Here is a 19,935-nt window from a genome sequence, read left to right as displayed (position 1 = left end):
ACATGCATTACATTACTAAAAATTGTGAATATGACATCTATGATACGTGATTCTAAAAGTATATGTAATATATAATTTAGACATGCTGGTACAAACCTCTGTCAATTAAGTCAGCATAACATCTGTCAATTTATTTTTCATAATAAAATCGTTAGTGTCAACAAATCTGATGGGTCACAGATTAATCATCACGCTGTGCCCTCAATGACCCTTTTTGTAAAATAGCATCACCACCTATTGTGGAACCTAATTATTAATGAGTGTCATGATTTAATACTTGCGTTCATTTTGTAATTGTATTATTGGCTACCTATCATGTAATAATTTATCATGATTTTATAAATATATATTTGACTGCAGAAGTGATGACCACCCAAAGGTAACAATCATGTTATTAAGGCGCTGTCTATGGTACTGAAATAAAAGTGGCTTTATGTCCTCTAATTGATGGAAGGAGCCACGAGATTAACCAGTGAAACAACGCAATTACTTTACTGAACCAACAGGGTTCAATAAAGCAAAAGTGTACTATTTTCTAGATCAACGTCAGAGATGTTTTCTTCTTCTTCAGAGAATATGTGGCCTTTCTGAGGCTCTTGAGTGCAGGAAGGACAACCGGACCTGGATCTGGAGTTTTCCCGAGATGTAGCCATTATCAGTCAGATCTTTTTCAGGAACACAGTGATTAAAGGGACAGTGCAAGACAGCTCAACTTGTGTTCTTTTTACACTATATGCATCATATAGTTCAAACATTTGTCATGGTAAACAAAAACGGGCTCGTCCGGGATTTGAACCCGGGACCTCTCGCACCCTAAGCGAGAATCATACCCCTAGACCAACGAGCCATGCGTGCCCATATGTTTTAGCATTTGGTCTGTACCATTTAATAATTGCTGAAGTTTGAGCAGTTACTTTATACAACTTTTAACCCGTTACGCACCTAAAATAATATTTTGTGCTGCAGCTTATTCTAGCCTGTAAGCTACTGTTTACATTTACACTCGATTCCTGCTGCAAATGTGTGTAATTACTTAAATGTACAATGCAATATCAAGGTCGTAGATTTGTTTATTATTAAGCGACCACAAAGTAAAATACAATAGAGTTTTATTAAAATAAGAGAAGTGATTTCAGCAATGAACCCTAAACGTCGAAAATGCCGTTTCTTTATAAGGACGTGTCGCTGTCTATGGTGCTGAAGTCTTTGTCGGTGCCAGCACCAACGCAATGATCCTAATGGTACACTTGTTTTTGTTCTTTTACTGCTTATGGTGGTCAACTACATAATATACACGGTTGAGAATTGGATAAGCATAGGAACACAACAATAAGACAAACTTATACTTGTAATTTAAAAAAACAAAAGGACAAATCCATCAATATGTATTTTACCTATATATATTTTAAGTTTGTTCTATAGAATATGTTTGCCCCGTGATAATCAGAGGATCAACCGGAGGTCATTGATGGTTTACCCAGCTTTCATTGACCACCCACGTCACTGCATATATCAGCAAGTCAGTGCTTAATTTCAATAATTTTAAATCACATGGTTACACTGACAAACCCTGTGGCCCACCTAAATCCACGATGCTGTCAATGATTAGTGCGGATGTGTTGGCACAGGGCAGGTAGAGTGAGAGAGGGAATAAGCGAGGGAGTGATTTGGAGCGAGAGAGAGAGAGAGAGAGCGAGAGAGAGCGAGAGAGGGAGGGAGGGAGGGAGGGAGAGAGAGGGAGGATGCTGCCAGCGGAAAATGGCTGCTGCAACCTCAAGCCTATCCTGATACACCGAAACGACATCAAGGTGGAGAGAGAGAGAGCGAGAGGAAGAGAGAGAGGAAGAGAGAGAAAGATTAGGAAAATGAGAGCAGATAGAGAGAGAATGTGAGTGAGCCTGTGAGTGTTTCCTGAAAGGAGGATAAAAAGAGAGAGAGAGGAGACCCTGGGGTGGGCTGCTGCAAGCGGCGGGCAACACCGAGCCATGGAGGGCGAGTAAGTCCTTACATTTTCATTTTTAACATTGCACATATATATTCAGCCATCCGCCAAAAAACGGATAGAGAGAAACGCCACCGCCATCAATGTTACACCAATCCAGCATCATGCACTATTATCACAATCGGTGCTCTACAATTTAGCAGGCTGCCGAGAATAAAAACACCATTACGTAGTCTTGAATCAACAGCATACACCCCATTTCCGATATATCCATGCCAATATGTGATAAATGTTAAGCCACCTACATGTGGACCTGTGCTTTTAGGCGACTGGCACACAAGCTACACGCACAACATTACAAAAATAATAATAATAAAAACATATTAAACAAGGAACAGAAGCTGTGCAACAGTTCAGAACTAAATGCGTTGTTAGCGATTGGTAAAAACAGTCACGATATCTGTCAATGTGTAATATGTATGGGGGGGAAAAGGCGAAATATGGCGAGTTTGGGGCCAGCATCGCGTCATTCAAGACATGGCTACAGTGAAACGAGGGAGGGATGGAGGCGTTGTGATTTTTATCAACGTGTCTCGGGGTTTCATTATGATTTTTTAAAGCCAAACTTTATGAATGAAATGTGATTTTTTTTCTCACTCGCTCGCTCTCCCTCTTCCTCACCCCTCCTCTCCTCCTTCCCTTTTCTAATCGGCCCCCTCCCCCCATCTCTCGTTTCCTCTCCATCCTCTCACCCACTCGTTCCTTTTGCCTTCCCTTTTTCACACGCGATCGCGTTGTATTTAGGCCTTATACATCTTCCGGGCAAAATATCTATCGCACAGTGCCATGTCGAAGCCAGACTTGCTCTATCCCATTCATAAAAATATATATAACATAATATCGCGGTGTGTTAATGAGTGCGTGCAGCAGGGGCGGAATGGAGAAAAGGAGCGTCTGGGAAAATAATTGCAACACTTAACATTCAGTGTGATTTGAAAATAACAAAAAGACGCGGCTGTGCGCGCATTACAAGCACATGTCGAGCTGCGGTGCTGAATTATTCAGCCGATTGGCGAGGGCAGAGCTTATTTTTGAAAGAATGCCGGGGCCTCTCGTGGCGTATGGGTGCGTTCATTGATACATCTATCTGGGAAACACTCATTCTTCCTCCTCCCTCCTCCCATTTGACCATCTCTCTCCTCCTCAACGCTGGCTTGCTTTCTATCCATTTGCTCCATACTTCCTTTATTCTCAGTGCATGTAGCTTACAGTCAGCCAGTCACAGTTTTAATTCTCAATGTGCTCCTAAACAGCAGAAATGTTTAAATAACGCCGAACCACCAAATATTTCGTGATTTGTCATTTTTGTTTCCCGTCACCACATGCTAATTCTAAATCCGATTTACCTAAATCACGTGATCATACATTAGTAAAAACTGCCCTGACTGTTACTGTATGATTTGAGCTGTCATGTTGCAACGCCAGTAGTCATATAGCTGTCTTCTTTGTGTGAATGTCATCATGCAATCTTAGTTCAACAGAGTTGAAAACAGTTGCCTCAGCATCTTCTGAGAACTGCATTTTTGTATTATGGAAGTTCATCTTCTCTTTTTTTCTTAATTGAATGAATGTGCGTATCATTGAGTGCATGTTTGCGGGGTTTTGTGTGTCTGTGTATATCATAGCGTTGTTTAATCAGCCTGGGCCTCTGCTCACTCTCTTGGCTTCCCTGACAGTGTGCGTGTTCGTGCAGTGGTGATGACACGTGATGACTCCAGTGGCGGTTGGGTGCCCCTTGGAGGTGGCGGCCTCAGTCATGTGGTCATATGTAAAGGGCGGAGTCACGACGGCAGGGGGCGGAGAGAATACATCATACGTGGAGAACGGCTGCGAGACCGAGCAGTGAGTGTGTGCGTGTGTGTAATGGCTGTCACCACCTGAAGACTGTAAATTCATGTTATGTGAGGGCATGGTTTAAAGGAAAGGAGACATGCTGGCTGCTAAACTAACTTCCTGGGATTGCCATTTGTGTCTTTAGCCGGTGTTGGAGTGTGCAGTGCAAAGGGGTTTAGTGTACAACAAGGTGAACCCCATCTTCCATCACTGGAGAGTAGAAGATCGAAAGTTTGGCCTTACGTTCCAGAGTCCTGCCGATGCCATCTCCTTTGAGAAAGGGCTGCAGACAGTCATAGACAAGCTCGACAGAGGTACAGGAGTCACATGTTAAAACTTTCATCAGTTGTGTTCGAATAGGCTTTAGAGAGTATCTAACAGAGCCTAAATCCTCTCTAATCATGTTATCAAGGCTCCGACTCGCCCTCGTCCTCCACACCAGAAGAGGCCGACACCGAGGATGATGGACAAGCTGTGAGTATCAGAGCAATTTGTCGGTTGAGCATTTATTCTCTAAAACGGGGTTGTTTACGTTGCCTCTTGTCCCCCAATGCAGTGATTGGTGTTTCTGACATGTAGCCTTTGCCAGTCTCATACAGGAAGTGAGTCGTCATCCAACAGCAGAAAGGAGATGCTTCCCAAACCCATCACCATAGTGACAAGCGAGTCGTCGTCTACCTGCTTCGTGCTGTCGGAAGAGTTTAGTTTTGGATCCAGCCATGCTGTCACCACTCAGACGCCTGCTCAGGTAACACCTTCTGCTTCAAGTCCATCATTGGTACTTCTTTGTGATAACATGCGGCATCAAGGCACAGACACGTGTGGATGTCATTTTCAGTGGATTTCTCTGTATGTGTTCTGGTCACACTCTGGTCTGGTGAGCTCTACTGATGATAACTATAAAATAATAGTTGTTAAAAAGGGGTGTGGAAACCTACTTGGGTGCAAATTAGCAGGTATTTTAAAGGGGACACATTATGAAAAAGTGCTTGTGCTCATACATGTGGCTATCTGGAGTGCCTACTAACCCACAGACTTTGAAATAAGACAACCCAGTCTGTTGTTTTGTGAGCTGCCTTGGTCAGTAAACATTACAGGGGATTCAACAAGCCATTCAGATTTGGCTCCGCTTCCTATGATCATGCAGGCTCATTACAATATACCGACCCCCATCTGAGTATCACCACCAAAGGCTTGACAAGTACAGTACCTTTGCTTTTTTTCTAGAGCCAATCAGGGCAGACTGGGCTTTTTCTGGACGGGGACTTAAAGAGACAGTTAAAGAGACACAGAAAGAGTGTTTCAGAATACGGGTATATCCAGACAGACAATATGAGAAAAATTATGTGCTTTTATTTTTTTACATGAAAGCATGTGAACATGTTCTAGTACAAAACTCAAAATACATGATATGTCCCCTTTAAATTCATTATTAGACATTAGCAATAGAAAAAACATTGACTGGAACCTGGAAGGTTGACTTCCCTCTGTCTCCACCCAAGTCCACACTGTTTCTGACTCACTCTGTAACTCTATACCCTCTTTACAGATTCACACCAGGCCGGGACAGCTCTCACAGATGACGGCTGTGTTGAATCCGCCAACGCCTCCACCCCCGCCTCCTGCACCGCCTACTCCTCCTGTGGGTCCGGCAGCCTCATCACCTCTGTCCCCCCTCTCACCCACCATTTCTCTGCTGGAGGAGGGAGACCTGCGCAGTGTGGACCCTTGCAAAGATCTGTGGGGTTCTCGAGGTTATGAGGACTACCGACGGGCAGGGGCCACTAGGACTATGGTCGGGGGGCTGACCGGGGGTGTGGTTGTCGGTGGTGGAGGGAGTCTGCAGGACAAGTCAGAGCTGTGCGTGGTTCGCTTTGAGAAAGAGCTGGCAGGGGTGGGGACGGCAGGTTGCGACGTGACAGTGAGCCTGGACAGTAAAGCTGCCCAGCGGCTGTCCTCATCGTCACCCACCTGTATGTCCATGCCCAACGCCGTGTCAGGCGTTTCCTCACCTGCCGGCTCACCACAGGAAACGTGCAAAGGCTCGCCCTCTCCCTGCTGCATCCACACTTCATTGGCCACGCCCCGGTCACGGACTCGGAAGAGAGGAGGAGGGGCCAGCAGCAGCGGGGACCCTGGGGCAATCTCCCCCGACGACGACAGTCCATGTCCTCAGGCTTCATCTTCATGCTCATCACGCTGTGTGTACTGCCGCTCTGTTTTCAGCACTTCGGAGAACGGGCGGGGCCGCTGCAGAGACGCCCCAGACCCGGCCCTGCACTGCCTGCGCCAGTGGACCTGTGTGTGGTGCGCAGAGAGTCTGCTTTACCACTGCATGTCGGACTCTGAGGGAGAGTTCTGGGAGCCTTGCTCGTGTGAAGACTCGCGAGGGGGCCACCCACACCCCCTTTGCTGTGCCCGCTGGTTGGCCCTTCTGGCCCTGTCCCTCTTCGTGCCCTGCATGTGCTGCTACCTGCCTTTGCACGCCTGCCTGCGGTGTGGGGAGAGGTGTGGCTGCTGTGGGGGAAAGCACAAGGCGGTCCGATGAGGCCAGGCTAGGGGGTGGGGGTGGGGGGGTTTCCTGGACCGAGGAGGTTTGGGTATTCGGAGGAGAGAGCATCTGTAAGAACGCAGGAGGTGGAGTTTAGCGGTGGAACAGCGCTCTCAGTCGACCCAGACCTCTGACGTGGCCCTCCAAAGCCCCACGGCCTCCCACTGCATTCCGCTCTTTCTCTTTTCAACCTGAGGCCTTCCTCACTGGTCCTTGCCTGTTGAGGGTGCACTGCACTCAGATCAGGCTCTGTGGGAGTCATCTGGAGCCTTCATAATGGATTTACTGAGGGTTGGCTGATCTAGAATTAGCGTCAGAGACTTTATCACAGGAAGAGAGTGGCAGAGGCAACGATGATGTGTACACTGTTTCAAATGTCTGTTTGTTTTTTTTATTTAGAAAGAAAAACACAAAAAACTAAAGATGTTTATATATATGATTGTTATAATTTTAATTGGTATATTTTATTAAATGTAAAACATATTGACAGAATCCCCTGATGGCACACACTATCACGTATTCACAAACATGAGATCTTGGGGAAGTTATTTGTTTCATGTTGGCCTGTTTATCAGTCAGATGAACAGATGTCACCCTTTACCTCTAATTTTACCTCAGATGTTACTCAACCCTGGTTAAGAAATGAAAACGAGGAGGGGGGGAGAGAGGTTTTTGGGAGAGAGCACAAGTGTGTGCAGTCTTCAAGAAAGTATGAACATCTGAGACCACGAGTGTTGTCTTTCGGTTAACGTAGGAGACAACAGTGGAAGGAAAGTTAGCAAATGCAAAGGGACAATTAATGTTAAGGGAAGTTGCAATGACAACCACAAAGACTTAAAAGTCATAATGTGATTCATTATGGTCCTTTGTAAACAAACACAAGGTTATTTTTGTTTTCTAAAAAAAAGAAAATCAAGAATGTGTGTTGAACATTAAAACACGCTCACTTTACACATATTTTTTCATCTTTCCATGTATGTTCAATATTAATCATAGAGAGCATCACATCCCACCACTGTACTTGTTGAATCAGTCAAGGTGCTTACAACTGAGGCCTCTGAGCAAGTCTATTCTACCTAATGTACACAACGACCGTTCAGTCCCAACCCCAAAGAAAAACGAAACAGGACCCCACGCTAACCAATCTGTAGATGTGTCTAGGCCTTTGAATGAGACGCCACCAAAAACATTAAGTGCAATGAACAATGTATTGAAAGACTATTTTTGTATCAGTCGCTCACGTTACGAAAAACAAAATTGAAAAGTGTTGGAACTAAATACTGTAGTGTGTTATTGTGTTCAATATCGAGCAGAAATTATAAATAGGAACACAAACTTGTCTTTGAGCAGCAGCACGTAGCTCACAGGTGTGACACTTAAATGTACGTGCTGTAGACCCTGTGATGAGAAAAGAGACACATTAACTTGAAAAAGACGAATGGCAGTAGGTCTTTGTTTGGGCACAGTGGCAGATGTGTTTGCTGAATGTTGCTTTAAGTATGAAGTCTAAAAAAGCTGCTATTTTAAGTCCTGTCCTAACCCTATTCTAACCTTCCCGCTGCCTCTTAGCAATCGATGAGGTGGTGTGGCGGAGTCAAACAATCCTTCAAGTTCTTATTCCACTCTAGGTGCTGAGGAAGGTTTTTGTAAGTTCATAGCTGGGCTTAAAGATAAATTCACCCCAGGGACATAAAGAAAAAAAAAAAGTTGCTGGTGACGTACCTTGCATTTCTGTGTCTATTTTGCTGATTGGTGGTATATTTTTCTACTTTCAGTGAATAACTGGCCACGCGTAGATTAAAAGATACAGGAGATTTTGTTAACAGAATGTTAAAGTAAAAATCTTAATATGTCAACGTGTTAAATGAATCAAAGAGCAACGGCCTGTTGTTCAGCCTCCCCACACCAGTGTTTAACAATCATGCAAGGTAACATAAACTATAGACGAGGTAGAGACACACGTAACTCGACAGAAATGTGCCTCTTGTTGACCGGAAAACTGAGGCTTTAATATCCCGTTAACTTGTTCTTGGTCTCTTCACCAACACGAAGAACCAACTGCTGAATGCAACAAGCTTACACCTGGTTTTCTCCGAGTAGTTGAAAAATGTCCAAAAAAATGTAAGAAATCTGTAAGCAAGGTAGAGTCATAGTTTGAGTAGGCAGGAGAAAGGAAAATGGGGAATGCTGAAAAATAAATTACAACAAATTATCTCAAAATAACTCATGAAATGCACTGAGCATCACAGAATGACGATATCCTAACAGTGTGAGAGAATCTGTGGGGGGATTTCTCTCTTTTAAATCCTTTAAAATTAAAGATGGGGATACATACAGTACACCGCCTGGAAGTCCTTGAATTATGGCAGAATGAACCTTTCAGAAACTTCACCAGATTATTTACATTTTAGGTTTAGCCAAGAACTTTTAATCCAAAGTGACTTAAAGTGAGTGAGCAGGCAGTAAGTAGAGGTTCAGAGTCAGGACACACAACTGCTGATGAACACGACCCTTGACCTCTCAGTTATGGGACGGTCATCACTACTAGGCCAGCCTGCCAACAATGTTGGTCCACTTAAAAACAAAAAAAGACATGCTGTCACAATGGCAGGAAACACTAACTCAGTCACTAGACTGCCATTCCCTGATCCTAAATTAACCCTTCGTCCCACACACACACACACACACACACACAAACAATGGTGCAGATATACAGAACTAGTAAAGCCATTGCACACAGTTTGCTACTTCTGGTTCAGAAATGGTGTTAGAGTACAGTACTGACAGTCATGCGGTCACAATTGCAGGCCCCATTCTTACATCTTAATAAATGTGCCTTTTGATTTGAGTGATCAATAACTTATGATTTCTAAGTAACTGTGTTAAGTACTATTTACTTTTTTGGGTTATTGATTTCTGCCAATGTGCATATTTTCAAATGTACGTATTTATTAGTTTCAAAGTAATTAATGAGATATTACCTGTTTATTTATTTATTGAGATATTTATTCTGATTCTTTATTTTTTTGAGACAGGTTTTTATCTTCCGTGCTGTCTTACTTCTGACTTTGTGCCAATGTGCTGCTTTGAGGTGTTACATATCGTGGGTTTGTATCATTATTAAACCCTCACTCTATATTTTAAAATCAGCGTCTACTTCTCTCTCTTTCACGTGTGCATGTCATTAACTCAATATGCCTTTTCCCAAACTGGATGAATAATAATTATTGCACAATGCTATCTAAGGAACAACAACAACCTATGGATGTGTTCTTTTGTTTCCAGCCTTTGAATATGTTTAAATGTTTAGTATTTGTATGTAGTTCAAATTAGATTTCACAATATGGATATCTCCGATTGGAACAGAACTATGGAGAGGGCTACAGCAAATACACCCAGAGGCCATTAGAGGGAAGTAATAGCACTTTAATAAACTTCCTGGAATACAAAAGGGAAGAAGAACAGTGACACAAATGTAACAACTTCAATCTATAAACTCAAATCTGTCCAGGACAGAACAGACACAAGTTGTGATTAGTTGTTGTCCTTTCGATGCTGTGGTCAGTTACTTGGCAGAATACATGTGCTGCCTTTTATGTTTGAGGATCTCAGTGGAGGTGAGGGTCAGGTCTTCATTACAGACGTCACAGTGATAAACTCTGGTAAGACTGGACATAGAGGAGGAGGCTGCCTTTCCACCTTCTGGCTCTGAAAACAACAACACATAACCAACAATTAGTCTCAAATCATTCATCTCTTAACAAGTCAGCTGGTGCATGTCTTCAACTAATCTAATACCTACAGATACCTCAAAATAAATAACATAAGAAATTCCTGACCTTCCTCTGGCTGCTGCTGTTCTCCTGCTGGCCTGCAGGAGGCCTCGTGCTGCATGCGTTCCAGTGGAGTCAGAGGCATGTAGAGGTCACAGTTAGGACAGGTCCAGAAAGAGCGTAAGCACTCACTGTAGAGATCCTTTGAGTCCTGCAAGTCACAAAGTAGAAACAAAGATCAATGAAGGCGGAATGACTTAATTCCAACATGATATATATTAATGTAGGATGAGAGAACTAGCTAGCATTTGTTTGTTATCTAGCTTTTTATTTTATTTTTTTATAATATAAAGTCATAAAAAGTCGTAGTATAGCATTCAATTATAGAATAGTATTTCTTAAAAAGACATAAAAAGGTCTTAGCAGTAAGTCATAAAAATGTGACTTTTGTTTTATTTCGTTTTTTTTAATGTTAACTTGGATTTAGTCAGGAACAGCATGTCCCCACATGACACCTTGATTTATATTCATACATTACAACACTACAGCAGTTTTCCAGCAGCTCTGTTGGAGCACTTTGGTTCATTTGGTCAGTTTTGTCCAGGCTTCCCTCTTTTAACAACTTTACACTCAGAAATAAATACCTGTGTAAGGTGACAAATAATGTGGGAAGGGACAATACAATATGCAAAAGTTCTGCAAAATGCTCTGTATATTCCCTAGATCCCTGGAAACAAATAAATGTCACCTACAGGGAAACAACCATGGTGTCTAAGATGAATGCATGTCGCTCACTAGCATCACCTAGAAAGATATGGCATTGCTGGCTCTATTTCATTGTGTGGGCGATTTAAAATTTGGTGATGCAAATAACATACTGACTAATCATTTTGACCTCTACAAATACAACATTTCCCACAAAATAAAACACAATGGGGCTTTCATATCCGAACATGGGACAATTTTGCTAGCAGTAATTTTCCATCTCTTTGTAACCATGGAAATCTGGACGAGCAGTACTTTAAGTGACAGACTCACAACCAGACAGTTGTAGTTGAAGAAGCCGGAGACACGCAGGCCTCCTTTAATTGGGTCCGGCTTGGCCTCGACTCCTGGAAACAATGGGTTTACATCTTTGGTGTGAGACGGCTCGGACTGAGACTGAGGGCCGATGTACAGGTTCTGAGTCTGGAAAGCTGTGAGTCGCCGCAGGCTGTAAGTGATCTGGGAGGGAGGTACAGAAAGAGTATATTAAATTAGATTGTTACATGGAAATTGATTATTAGCAATAACCCCTCGATATGCATCATCTTGCCATCAAGGGGGTCCTCAATGAGAATAATACAATATAAGCACAATTAGACAAAACGTTTCACCAAAAAACAAAATAAGATAATTAGACTAAAGAAATGTGACAAAAAACTAACAAAAAATAAAAAATCATGAGGTCATCCTCCAGTGGATTATTGATTCATAGATTATATGAAAGTAGTATTGTCAATAATATCAAATCATTATAGAGGTGTTATTATAGACAATAAGACCATTTTTAACAAGTGAATGAGCACTTGGAAAGTACAAATAAACAACACAAACATAATTATTAGTTGCATCTCGAGCATGTGTATGAGCTACTTATTGTTTTTGAGGTGCATCACACTGTAGCCACCACTGCATCAGTACCTCAGTGTAGAGCAGGAAGCGGACCAGACCTTCGCTCAGCTTCTCCAGGACTTTGCGGGACACCCTCTGGACTTCGGCCCCCGCCATTGTGCTCTGTCCCAGCTGGGCCAACAGGAGGCGCTCCCACTCAGCCCTGAGGGTGAGAGCGGTGGACAGCACCTTCAGGGCCTCATCCGGCTCCCTCAGCTCCAGCTCCAGCCAGCCGTCCACCACCAGACGTGTACAGTCAGCGTTACTGTCCACAGAGTTAGCAACCAGCAGCAGAGCCTAGTGAGCACATGCAGACACAGAGAATTAACACTGTGTGCTGGGAAATATGGAATATATCATGATACGCAAGATATGTTTCCCACAATGGTGTATTATTAAAGTGGTTTTGTAACACATTATAGTTTTTTCCTGTTATATAAATATGTTTGTTTGGTGGGTTATAAAAACATAAATGAAAACAAAATCCGGTGGTCAGCCATCAACAATAGCATTCCCAGTTTGCATCCGGCTGGGGACTTTTGTTGCATGCTATTCTCCTTCTCTCTGTCTGTTGTACGATAAACATCTTATCTGCATTTTCTGTCCATCTGTGTAACATACCCGTAACTTAAAAACACTGTTTTTCCCCATACAAATATATTATATTTTTCATTTATTACAGAAATGTCTAAAATAAATACATTTTCATCTGTGACAATTATTTTAAAACGGAAAACTCTATTAGCAAAGAGCAGAAAAACACAACCCAGTAATCCATATGTTACATGTATCAATACATGTTGCAATACTGAAGTTAACTGATAATGGATCACACTATTTTAATCTGTGTCCTACTTCTAGAACTGAGATAGGAGTTACTTCAACCCAAAAACTGGATCATGTATGTTTACCATGACTATGTCAGGTTACTTTAACATCATATAGAACTTTATCAGGGTTAATCCAAGAAGATAGACTACAAATAAAAACACCAGGGACCTCCCACATCTGGTACTAACTTGCAGTGCTGGAACACGCACGCAGTTGGACAAATATGGCTTGTTGGTCTCCAACAGAGTGACGAAGGCTAGCAGCTGGTGTCTGGTGCTGTCCCTCCTCTCAGGCCCTGCAAGCAGGAAACAGAGACAACGAGGGAGAGACAAATGAGACATGATGAGAGACAGGCACAATAAGAAGAGTGAAAGGAAGAGACATAAGAGGACAAAACAAAAAAGACTTCAGAGGGCAAGGAATAGATGTTATATGGAGCAGTTTTGAGTGCATTACTTCCAATACTTTAGGTTAGCTGCAAACTTATGAGACCACTGCTGGGAAAAATGGCAGCCAATGTTCTTCAAGTGCAGAACGAGCAGGGAGCAATATTATCTTAGCAATTATCTTAGGAAATTTAAGAAACTTCATAAGAGAACAGATGTTTTCTTATTAAAAGATGTAAAAGTAACTTACAGAAAGACACACCTTTTGTTAGCAGCTGATTAATAATTCAGACATCAGAGATTCTTTAGATATCAAGTGTGAATTGTTAGTGGCCCGTGCAGATGGATTTAATAATAAGTTAGCATGGTTTATCTCCCAATATAAGTTAAAGGTGTGTTTTGTTCTTATGAGCAGTAAATGTGTATCATGACTTTGTCCGTTGTTATTGTTGTCCATTTTCTTTTCCCTTTGAAGAAATTGGAAATAAGCCTTCCCATTTGTTTTGTGTTATCCTGACTCACTGTTTTTTAAGTTTTGGCCTCACAGCACAGTTAAAAAAAAGTGAACTAATGTTACAACTAGTACTTTTAAGGAGGTTGTTATGAGGTTTACCCATTTCTCTGGTGGCATCCTCAGGCACTTGTAACACCTCGGGGTCGCTGGCAAACACGCTGGTGGGGTGGATCACTACTCCCTGCTTATTCCGTGTGTGAAACACCTAAACAATTTAAAATCACAAAGTGGAAGTGAAGTATTTCATTACTATAGAAACAATTGGTTTACTGACAGAAGTGTTTCCACTTTATTGTATTATTGAAACTTAAACTGGGGTGGGGGAAGGTGGAGGCCTGACCTGATCGGAGTCCTTGCGGGTGGAGTTGTGTTCATCGGGCAGTGCCAGCTGAGGAAAGAGGCCTCGGCAAAGCAGCAGCTTGAGCAAAGCCTGCTGGCGGGAGGACATGTCCTGACTGACGCTGGCCGCCTCCTGCAGCTCTGACACGTTGTGACGCAACTTGAACTTCACCTCCTGTTGCAGAGCGAAACAGCACGGCAGAGTGTAACCGTCTCAAACATACATAAGTCACAAACATATCCACCTCTGTAAAGAGGACTAGCCTTGGTACTATTCGTGTTATATGTTTTTCCCATTGTACAAAGATAATATGTCAATTCTAGTAGTTTATTGTTGCCACGACCCTAAAGGACCCGCCGGGTCTTTCTGCAAATTGCTGCAGGCAACTGGTCAAATCTGACACACTTGCCTCTATGATTTGAACATTTTAAGTTCTAACTTTTAAATATTGCAAGAATAATGGCAGATTAATTACATTTTTATTCAACTCTGCTTAGTGAAACATAAGTGTACCACAAAATAACACAAAAGAAAACGAGTGGACAGGGCTGAGTTGAGTGTTTTAGGGCCGTTTGTAGCAACCTTTTCCCATTCCCAATTCACCTTCATGTAGGTCACGCCTGTCACAATAATTCACTTAGTTGGACAATATATCGTCCCATAAATAATTGCGATAAACTACATTATTGTCACTTTAAGACCATCATGGCACTGATGATGATATAATAGCATAACACTGCAAGCACAACCTTTCAAAGAGCAATTTTATGATTGAATTCTTAAGAATACATAAACAGTGGAATTGGTATGTGAGAAAAGAAATACAAATATGCATGTAAAGACAACGTGCAATATCGAGGTCAGGGAAGATGATCGAGGTCATGTCCATATATCGTACGATATATTGAGACAAGCCTACCTGTATGTCCATGTTCTGTCCTGCTCCCTCCTTGTCCTTCTTGCCTCTGCCGGCTCCCTCTGCGTCGGATCCTGAGGAGAACTCGCCGTCCTGGCCCTCATCCAGCCTGAGGACTTTGCGTCTGCTGCTCTCCTGCTTCTCATGATCTCTCTTCAGCTGATGCAGCTTCTTCCTCTCTGTTAGCCTCTCCCTACGCTGCCCGCGGTCACCACCAGAGGGAGCGCTGCTCTGTGATTCCAGCAGGCCGTGGCTCCTCAGCAAGTCCTGTTAACCAGAGAGGAAGCTCATATTTTAAAATAGTTTTCACACATCAAAAAGTTGTCAAATGTTTTGTTTTTTTATGTTTGAACTACTGTGTCAAGAGCCTGCCTTGAACTGTCTGCGTAGATTGACCATCTCATATAGTCGCTGCTCCTCCAGGCCTCTCCTCCTGCACCACTTCCTTGAGCCCCCACCTCTCTCCCCCTTCACCTGTTGAACAGTTTTGTGTACAATGGAGAACGTCTTTTATCAAATCTGTTCATATCAAATAGCTACTGTCAAATAATGTTTCCATTACGGACCTCCACCCAGGCATTGAAGGTGTTGAGCAGGGTAAAGGGGTCCCCGTGGTTGCTCTGCAGGGGCTGGCGGGCAGTGGCACAGTCTGGGTTGTGCTGTGAGCTGCGCAGGAAGGGCGACTGAACACTGAGGGCTGCCGCCACCGTCAACACGGGATCCACCAGGTTAAACAAAGAGCCCAGCACCAGCATCTTCCCTGGATGAACACAACACACACTAACTCTAGCTTCTACTGTATATGCAGCACCTTCAAACTCCAGTGTGTCATTGACACATTTATTGTGATACTTTACTTCAAGTGAAACCAATGATGCCATTTAAACTTTAATGAACTGTTTACCACCGTATTGTGCTCTGTCAATCTTTTCATGGAGACATTTTAAAAAGAAGATAAAAAAACATAAGAATTTAAGAAAAAAGCGTGGTGTGGTGATTCTTACCTATGACCACATCCACAGGCAGTTGTGCCAACAAGGTACCAATAGAGGTCAGTTCAGCACGACTGTCTAGCGCCCCCTGCTCTTTCAGATAAGTAACTGCAGTCTGGATACTAGCAGTTGGAGGTGGATCAATGAAGACAAAAGAAAGTGGATCTCCAAGGCACATGCTCTTCATCTGCAGGAACAAAACTGCATAAATAAATCTAGAATTTAACTGTTGGCATTGAAAAATTGCTGTACTGCTTTCTATGGGATGTTGTTACCTGAAGAATGAGGGAGTCCAGAGCAACTCTGTGGATTTCAGGCACAGGATAAGGTGCGAAGGCATCATAGTCAGACTCGGCGTACAGGCGGTAGCACACTCCTGGACCTGTACGACCGGCTCGACCTTTCCTCTGCTCAGAGCTGGCTCGGCTGATCCAGAACTCCTGCAGACGTTGCATCTTCGCCTTGGGATCAAAACTCATTTCCTTTACCTTCCCTGTAAATAATAATAACAAAACAATCCATTTATATAGCTGTTATTCTACTTATAGGTCATGTATTGTTTCTTTTTGCACTTTTTCTTTTACTACTTAAATGCCTTTAAAGTTGGAAAACATCTTCTCCCACAAAATACAGATGACAAATCTTTGGGATCCTCACTAAGTTTAAAATGGAGAGATTTTAAACAAAGCTTGGCTGCACAAAATTAGATCTGTGAGGATGTACCTATTGGTAGGTCCAGCCAATTAAAAAAAGTGAATCCCCACGAGTGTACTACTAGTGCCATACCTGAGTCCACAACAAAGCGTACTCCATCTATTGTAACTGACGTCTCAGCTATATTGGTAGAGATGATGCACTTTCTGACCCCAGGAGGAGAAGTGTCAAACACCTGAAGAATGACATGATGGCAGAGAATTAGAACTGATGAACCATCGCTAACATATAACATTCAAATGTTGTATGTCCACTATAACGCAAAGGAAGGTGACGTGCCTTATCCTGCTGGACCAGTGAGAGGGTGCTGTGCAGCGGTAAGACGATCCAGCGACGTGTGTGTGTGGCATAAACCTGACAGGCCTCCTGGATGGTGGAGATCTCCGCCACGCCGCTAAGGAAGAGGAGCAGGTCGCCGCGCTCCTCGGGGGGGTAGCGCTGATCGATGCCCTGCAGGACACGCAGGTATGGTCGGGGATCTAGTTTCTCTAATCGCGAGGCCTGCTCATCAGGTGGAATGGGCTGGTATATCACCTTCGTACAAGAAACAGAAATGATCACTGTTATTTTTTTAAATATACAACAAATTCTCGAACCCTAAATACATTGAACATGTGACTTTTGGAACATAATTTCCTAATTGAATGCTTCAAATTTGTATTGCAGGCAGCAATATAAAATGTGGTATTAGAGACTAACTACCAGACTACCAAGAATACATTAAACTAACATATTTAAGTGTTTTTTGTCATTCTAACAGACAGTAATAAGTTATAATTTGGTCCTTTGTGGGTGTATGAAAAATCAAACCAAGTTGCTTCTTGCTTCAAGTAAAGAGCTTCACACTACATTTGTCTTTGAGCGCGGCTACATCAAGGCCTAGGAAACTAATCTCTTAAACTAAACATGCATCTCTCCAATGAGATGCAAGATCTCTGCTTACCTGTATAGGAAACAGCCGGCCTGGTACCTGAAGCACAGGAGCACTATTGAAATAGTCAGAGAACAGTTTGATGTTGATGGTGGCTGACATGAGGATGAGACGCAGGTCTGGGTGGTCAGCCAGCAGAGAGCGCAGGACCCCGAGGAGGAAGTCACAGTGGAGGTGTCTCTCATGGACCTCGTCCACGATCAACACCTGATACTGAGACAGTGTCTTGTCCTGCTGGATCTGTCGCAGCAGCAGCCCCTCCGTCAGGAACAGCAGTTTGGTGGACGGGGTCCGGGTGGTCTCAAATCGGATCTGGTACCCCACCTGAAAAACATGACAGCAATTTGTAAGCTTTTTATTTATGTTTTTTTATGTGTTTTTTGTTAATATAGTGCTGCAAACAAATTAGGAGGATATATTTGACTAAAGCTGTAAATAACAATTTGTTATTACTTTATATGTATGTTATCTTTGGTCGGTGATATCTTCAAATATCTTACTTGTTTGCTTACTTGCTTAGAATAGAAGAGGAAATGCTTTGTCTATGTTTTGCATGTGCAAAATCTGGTATTAAAAAACATTAAATCACACCCAGAGAGGACACATAGACTTAAAACACAATGGAAGCTGAATTAAAAAGAAGCCCCAGGTGCTCGATGGTGAGGGTGAATCAAGGTAAATAAATAGATATACAATTCTGCGTGCTGAGGAAGCAAGCCGGCTTTAAAAAGTGTCTGACCTTACTGATTAAGATAATGCAATGTATTTTCTACAGATGGTTATATTTGCACATGGGGAGCTGAATGTGGCGATTTAAAAAGGATTCAAAATATTGCCTAATTGCTTATTTACATGTTCGCCTAGAAGATGTTTCACAAGTCATCCAAGAGGTTTCATTAGTTCTATTGACGATGCAAAAACTCCCTTAAGTCCAGTACTTCTAGTATTCTATTGTTTTCAAAAAGGCTATGGTCTAGCTGGTGCTTCAACAAAAAGGTAAGAACTTGTATTTGATATTCCATGACAAACCTTTGAGCCGTACTGATTGAGACTCTCAAAGCTGACCCTCTTTGCGAGGGATATACATGCAATACGTCGAGGCTGAGTGCAGGCTATGTGGTTGAAGCCAGCTGAAAGCAAATACTGAGGCACTTGTGTGGATTTCCCACAGCCTGTGTCCCCTGCCACCACAACCACAGGGTTAAGCCGCACCAGCTCCACTATCCTGTCCCGGTACTGGAAGATGGGCAGGCTCTTCTGCTCCCGGCGAAGCTTGGCCAGCTTTCCAAAACTCTGTCTCTGGCTGAAGTCGAGGAAATGCAGGAGAGTCAGGCGGCAGTCTGAGATCTCATGACTGCCTGGACCTGAGGATCTCTGCCTTCCTCTGTGCTCGGACTTCCCCAGGCGCTCCTCGACATCCCTGGTGCACACAGACACATTAATCCTGTAGCGAGCATCATACTCTTTAGGGAGGCCAAGGTCTACCTTTCCGGTGCCAGTCTTTCTCCGGTCTTCTATGTCCTCTTTCGCTCCTGACTCAGACACGTCCTTCTTTATTTTAAACCTCTGGAAGCGATCAAAGAAAGTCCAGAACTCTTTGTGCTCCGTGCTGCCAGCCTGGATGTAGTCATGCCGGCGGAAAAAGATCTCGTCCACCTGGGCTCGGCACTGCGGGCTGTCCCAGTCCCAACTCCGGCTGTCTCTCCTCCGGTCTGAGTCCATTTTTACTGTAAATTGCACTAGTCGACTTCACCAACACCAAGATTATTCACTACTAATGAATGAAATTCATATGTTTACGGCTTTACATACACGTAGCAGTTTAATAAACATGTTAGATTTAAACTGGATGAAATACAGATATATATATCTCCATAATAAATGTTTTGAATCCATGTGTCTGAGACAGGCCGAGCATTGCTTTAAACTGCTATCTCTGAGATTATTGGAACATAATATTTCACGACTGTAAGAAAAATAATAACTGATGAATAAAAACAGGACAAATACAGCTTCACCTGCTGCGAAGACCAGGGGAACAATAATACGGCTGGACCGTTTCCGCTCTGCTCGCTGTTAAATATCTTCCGGGAAGGTTTAGATTCACTGATTATTTGTTCCGGGATGAAAAATCGTTGCCATCATCATCCCAAAGTAGAAACAGCAGTGTCGATAAGAAGATATACAATCAAAAGGATTTAAATATTCTCCTTTAATGTTTTACTGTAGAAAATATGAATACATTATATATATATTTTTTAAAGATAATAAAATATAAACATTTTATAGTTGCTCTTTTCAGAAAGCCCACTCTGTTTTACCCCTCACATTTAGTGTACATGGAATGTCCTAAACACAACTTTTTCTTTGTGTTTTCAAAGATACTTAGATGGAGACACGAATAAAACGCAAAAATAAAAACATCACAAAATCTAATTTGCATCTGGACACGAATGACACCCCAAAATGTCTCTAGTCAGCATGCCATATTCCTAACAA

The 19,935-nt window shown here is 42.7% G+C and overlaps 2 protein-coding genes and 1 non-coding gene across 3 annotated transcripts; 1 reads left to right on the top strand and 2 right to left on the bottom strand.

The window, feature by feature from the left end:
- Nucleotides 1–775: 775 nt before the first annotated feature.
- trnap-agg (transfer RNA proline (anticodon AGG)) lies at nt 776–847 on the bottom strand. The gene has a single exon. It is a non-coding gene; the product is annotated as a tRNA-Pro (tRNA).
- An 896-nt stretch (nt 848–1,743) lies between these two features.
- Nucleotides 1,744–6,383, top strand: spred3 (sprouty related EVH1 domain containing 3). The gene is made up of 6 exons (XM_029446750.1): nt 1,744–1,996; nt 3,679–3,844; nt 3,981–4,149; nt 4,248–4,309; nt 4,425–4,583; nt 5,385–6,383. The coding sequence occupies exons 1-6, from the start codon at nt 1,986–1,988 to the stop codon at nt 6,381–6,383; spliced, it is 1,566 nt and encodes a 521-aa protein (XP_029302610.1). The 5' UTR covers nt 1,744–1,985.
- A 3,408-nt stretch (nt 6,384–9,791) lies between these two features.
- On the bottom strand, nt 9,792–19,495 carry dhx34 (DEAH (Asp-Glu-Ala-His) box polypeptide 34). The gene is made up of 16 exons (XM_029447171.1): nt 18,466–19,495; nt 17,449–17,760; nt 16,785–17,039; nt 16,578–16,680; nt 16,067–16,284; nt 15,804–15,978; nt 15,366–15,559; nt 15,172–15,273; nt 14,803–15,066; nt 13,884–14,057; nt 13,643–13,748; nt 12,832–12,938; nt 11,843–12,109; nt 11,198–11,383; nt 10,226–10,370; nt 9,792–10,094 (listed from the first exon to the last, which is right to left on the bottom strand). The coding sequence occupies exons 1-16, from the start codon at nt 19,156–19,158 to the stop codon at nt 9,952–9,954; spliced, it is 3,444 nt and encodes a 1,147-aa protein (XP_029303031.1). The 5' UTR covers nt 19,159–19,495; the 3' UTR covers nt 9,792–9,951.
- Between the last annotated feature and the right edge of the window lie 440 nt (nt 19,496–19,935).

This window comes from Cottoperca gobio, chromosome 13 (genome assembly GCF_900634415.1).
Source record: "Cottoperca gobio chromosome 13, fCotGob3.1, whole genome shotgun sequence".
NCBI classification, from domain to species: domain Eukaryota; kingdom Metazoa; phylum Chordata; class Actinopteri; order Perciformes; family Bovichtidae; genus Cottoperca; species Cottoperca gobio.
This window is presented reverse-complemented; position numbering and strand designations above follow the sequence as displayed.

Coding starts and splice junctions, on each gene's coding strand:
- spred3 (XM_029446750.1), top strand. Junction 4,310..4,424: donor CCGAGGATGATGGACAAGCT/GTGAGTATCAGA, acceptor AGCCTTTGCCAG/TCTCATACAGGAAGTGAGTC. Junction 4,584..5,384: donor CCACTCAGACGCCTGCTCAG/GTAACACCTTCT, acceptor CCCTCTTTACAG/ATTCACACCAGGCCGGGACA.
- dhx34 (XM_029447171.1), bottom strand. CDS start 19,158: ATGGACTCAGACCGGAGGAGAGACAGCCGGAGTTGGGACTGGGACAGC. Junction 17,761..18,465: donor TCAATCAGTACGGCTCAAAG/GTTTGTCATGGA, acceptor CATGTTTTTCAG/GTGGGGTACCAGATCCGATT. Junction 16,285..16,577: donor ACGCTTTGTTGTGGACTCAG/GTATGGCACTAG, acceptor TATTATTTACAG/GGAAGGTAAAGGAAATGAGT.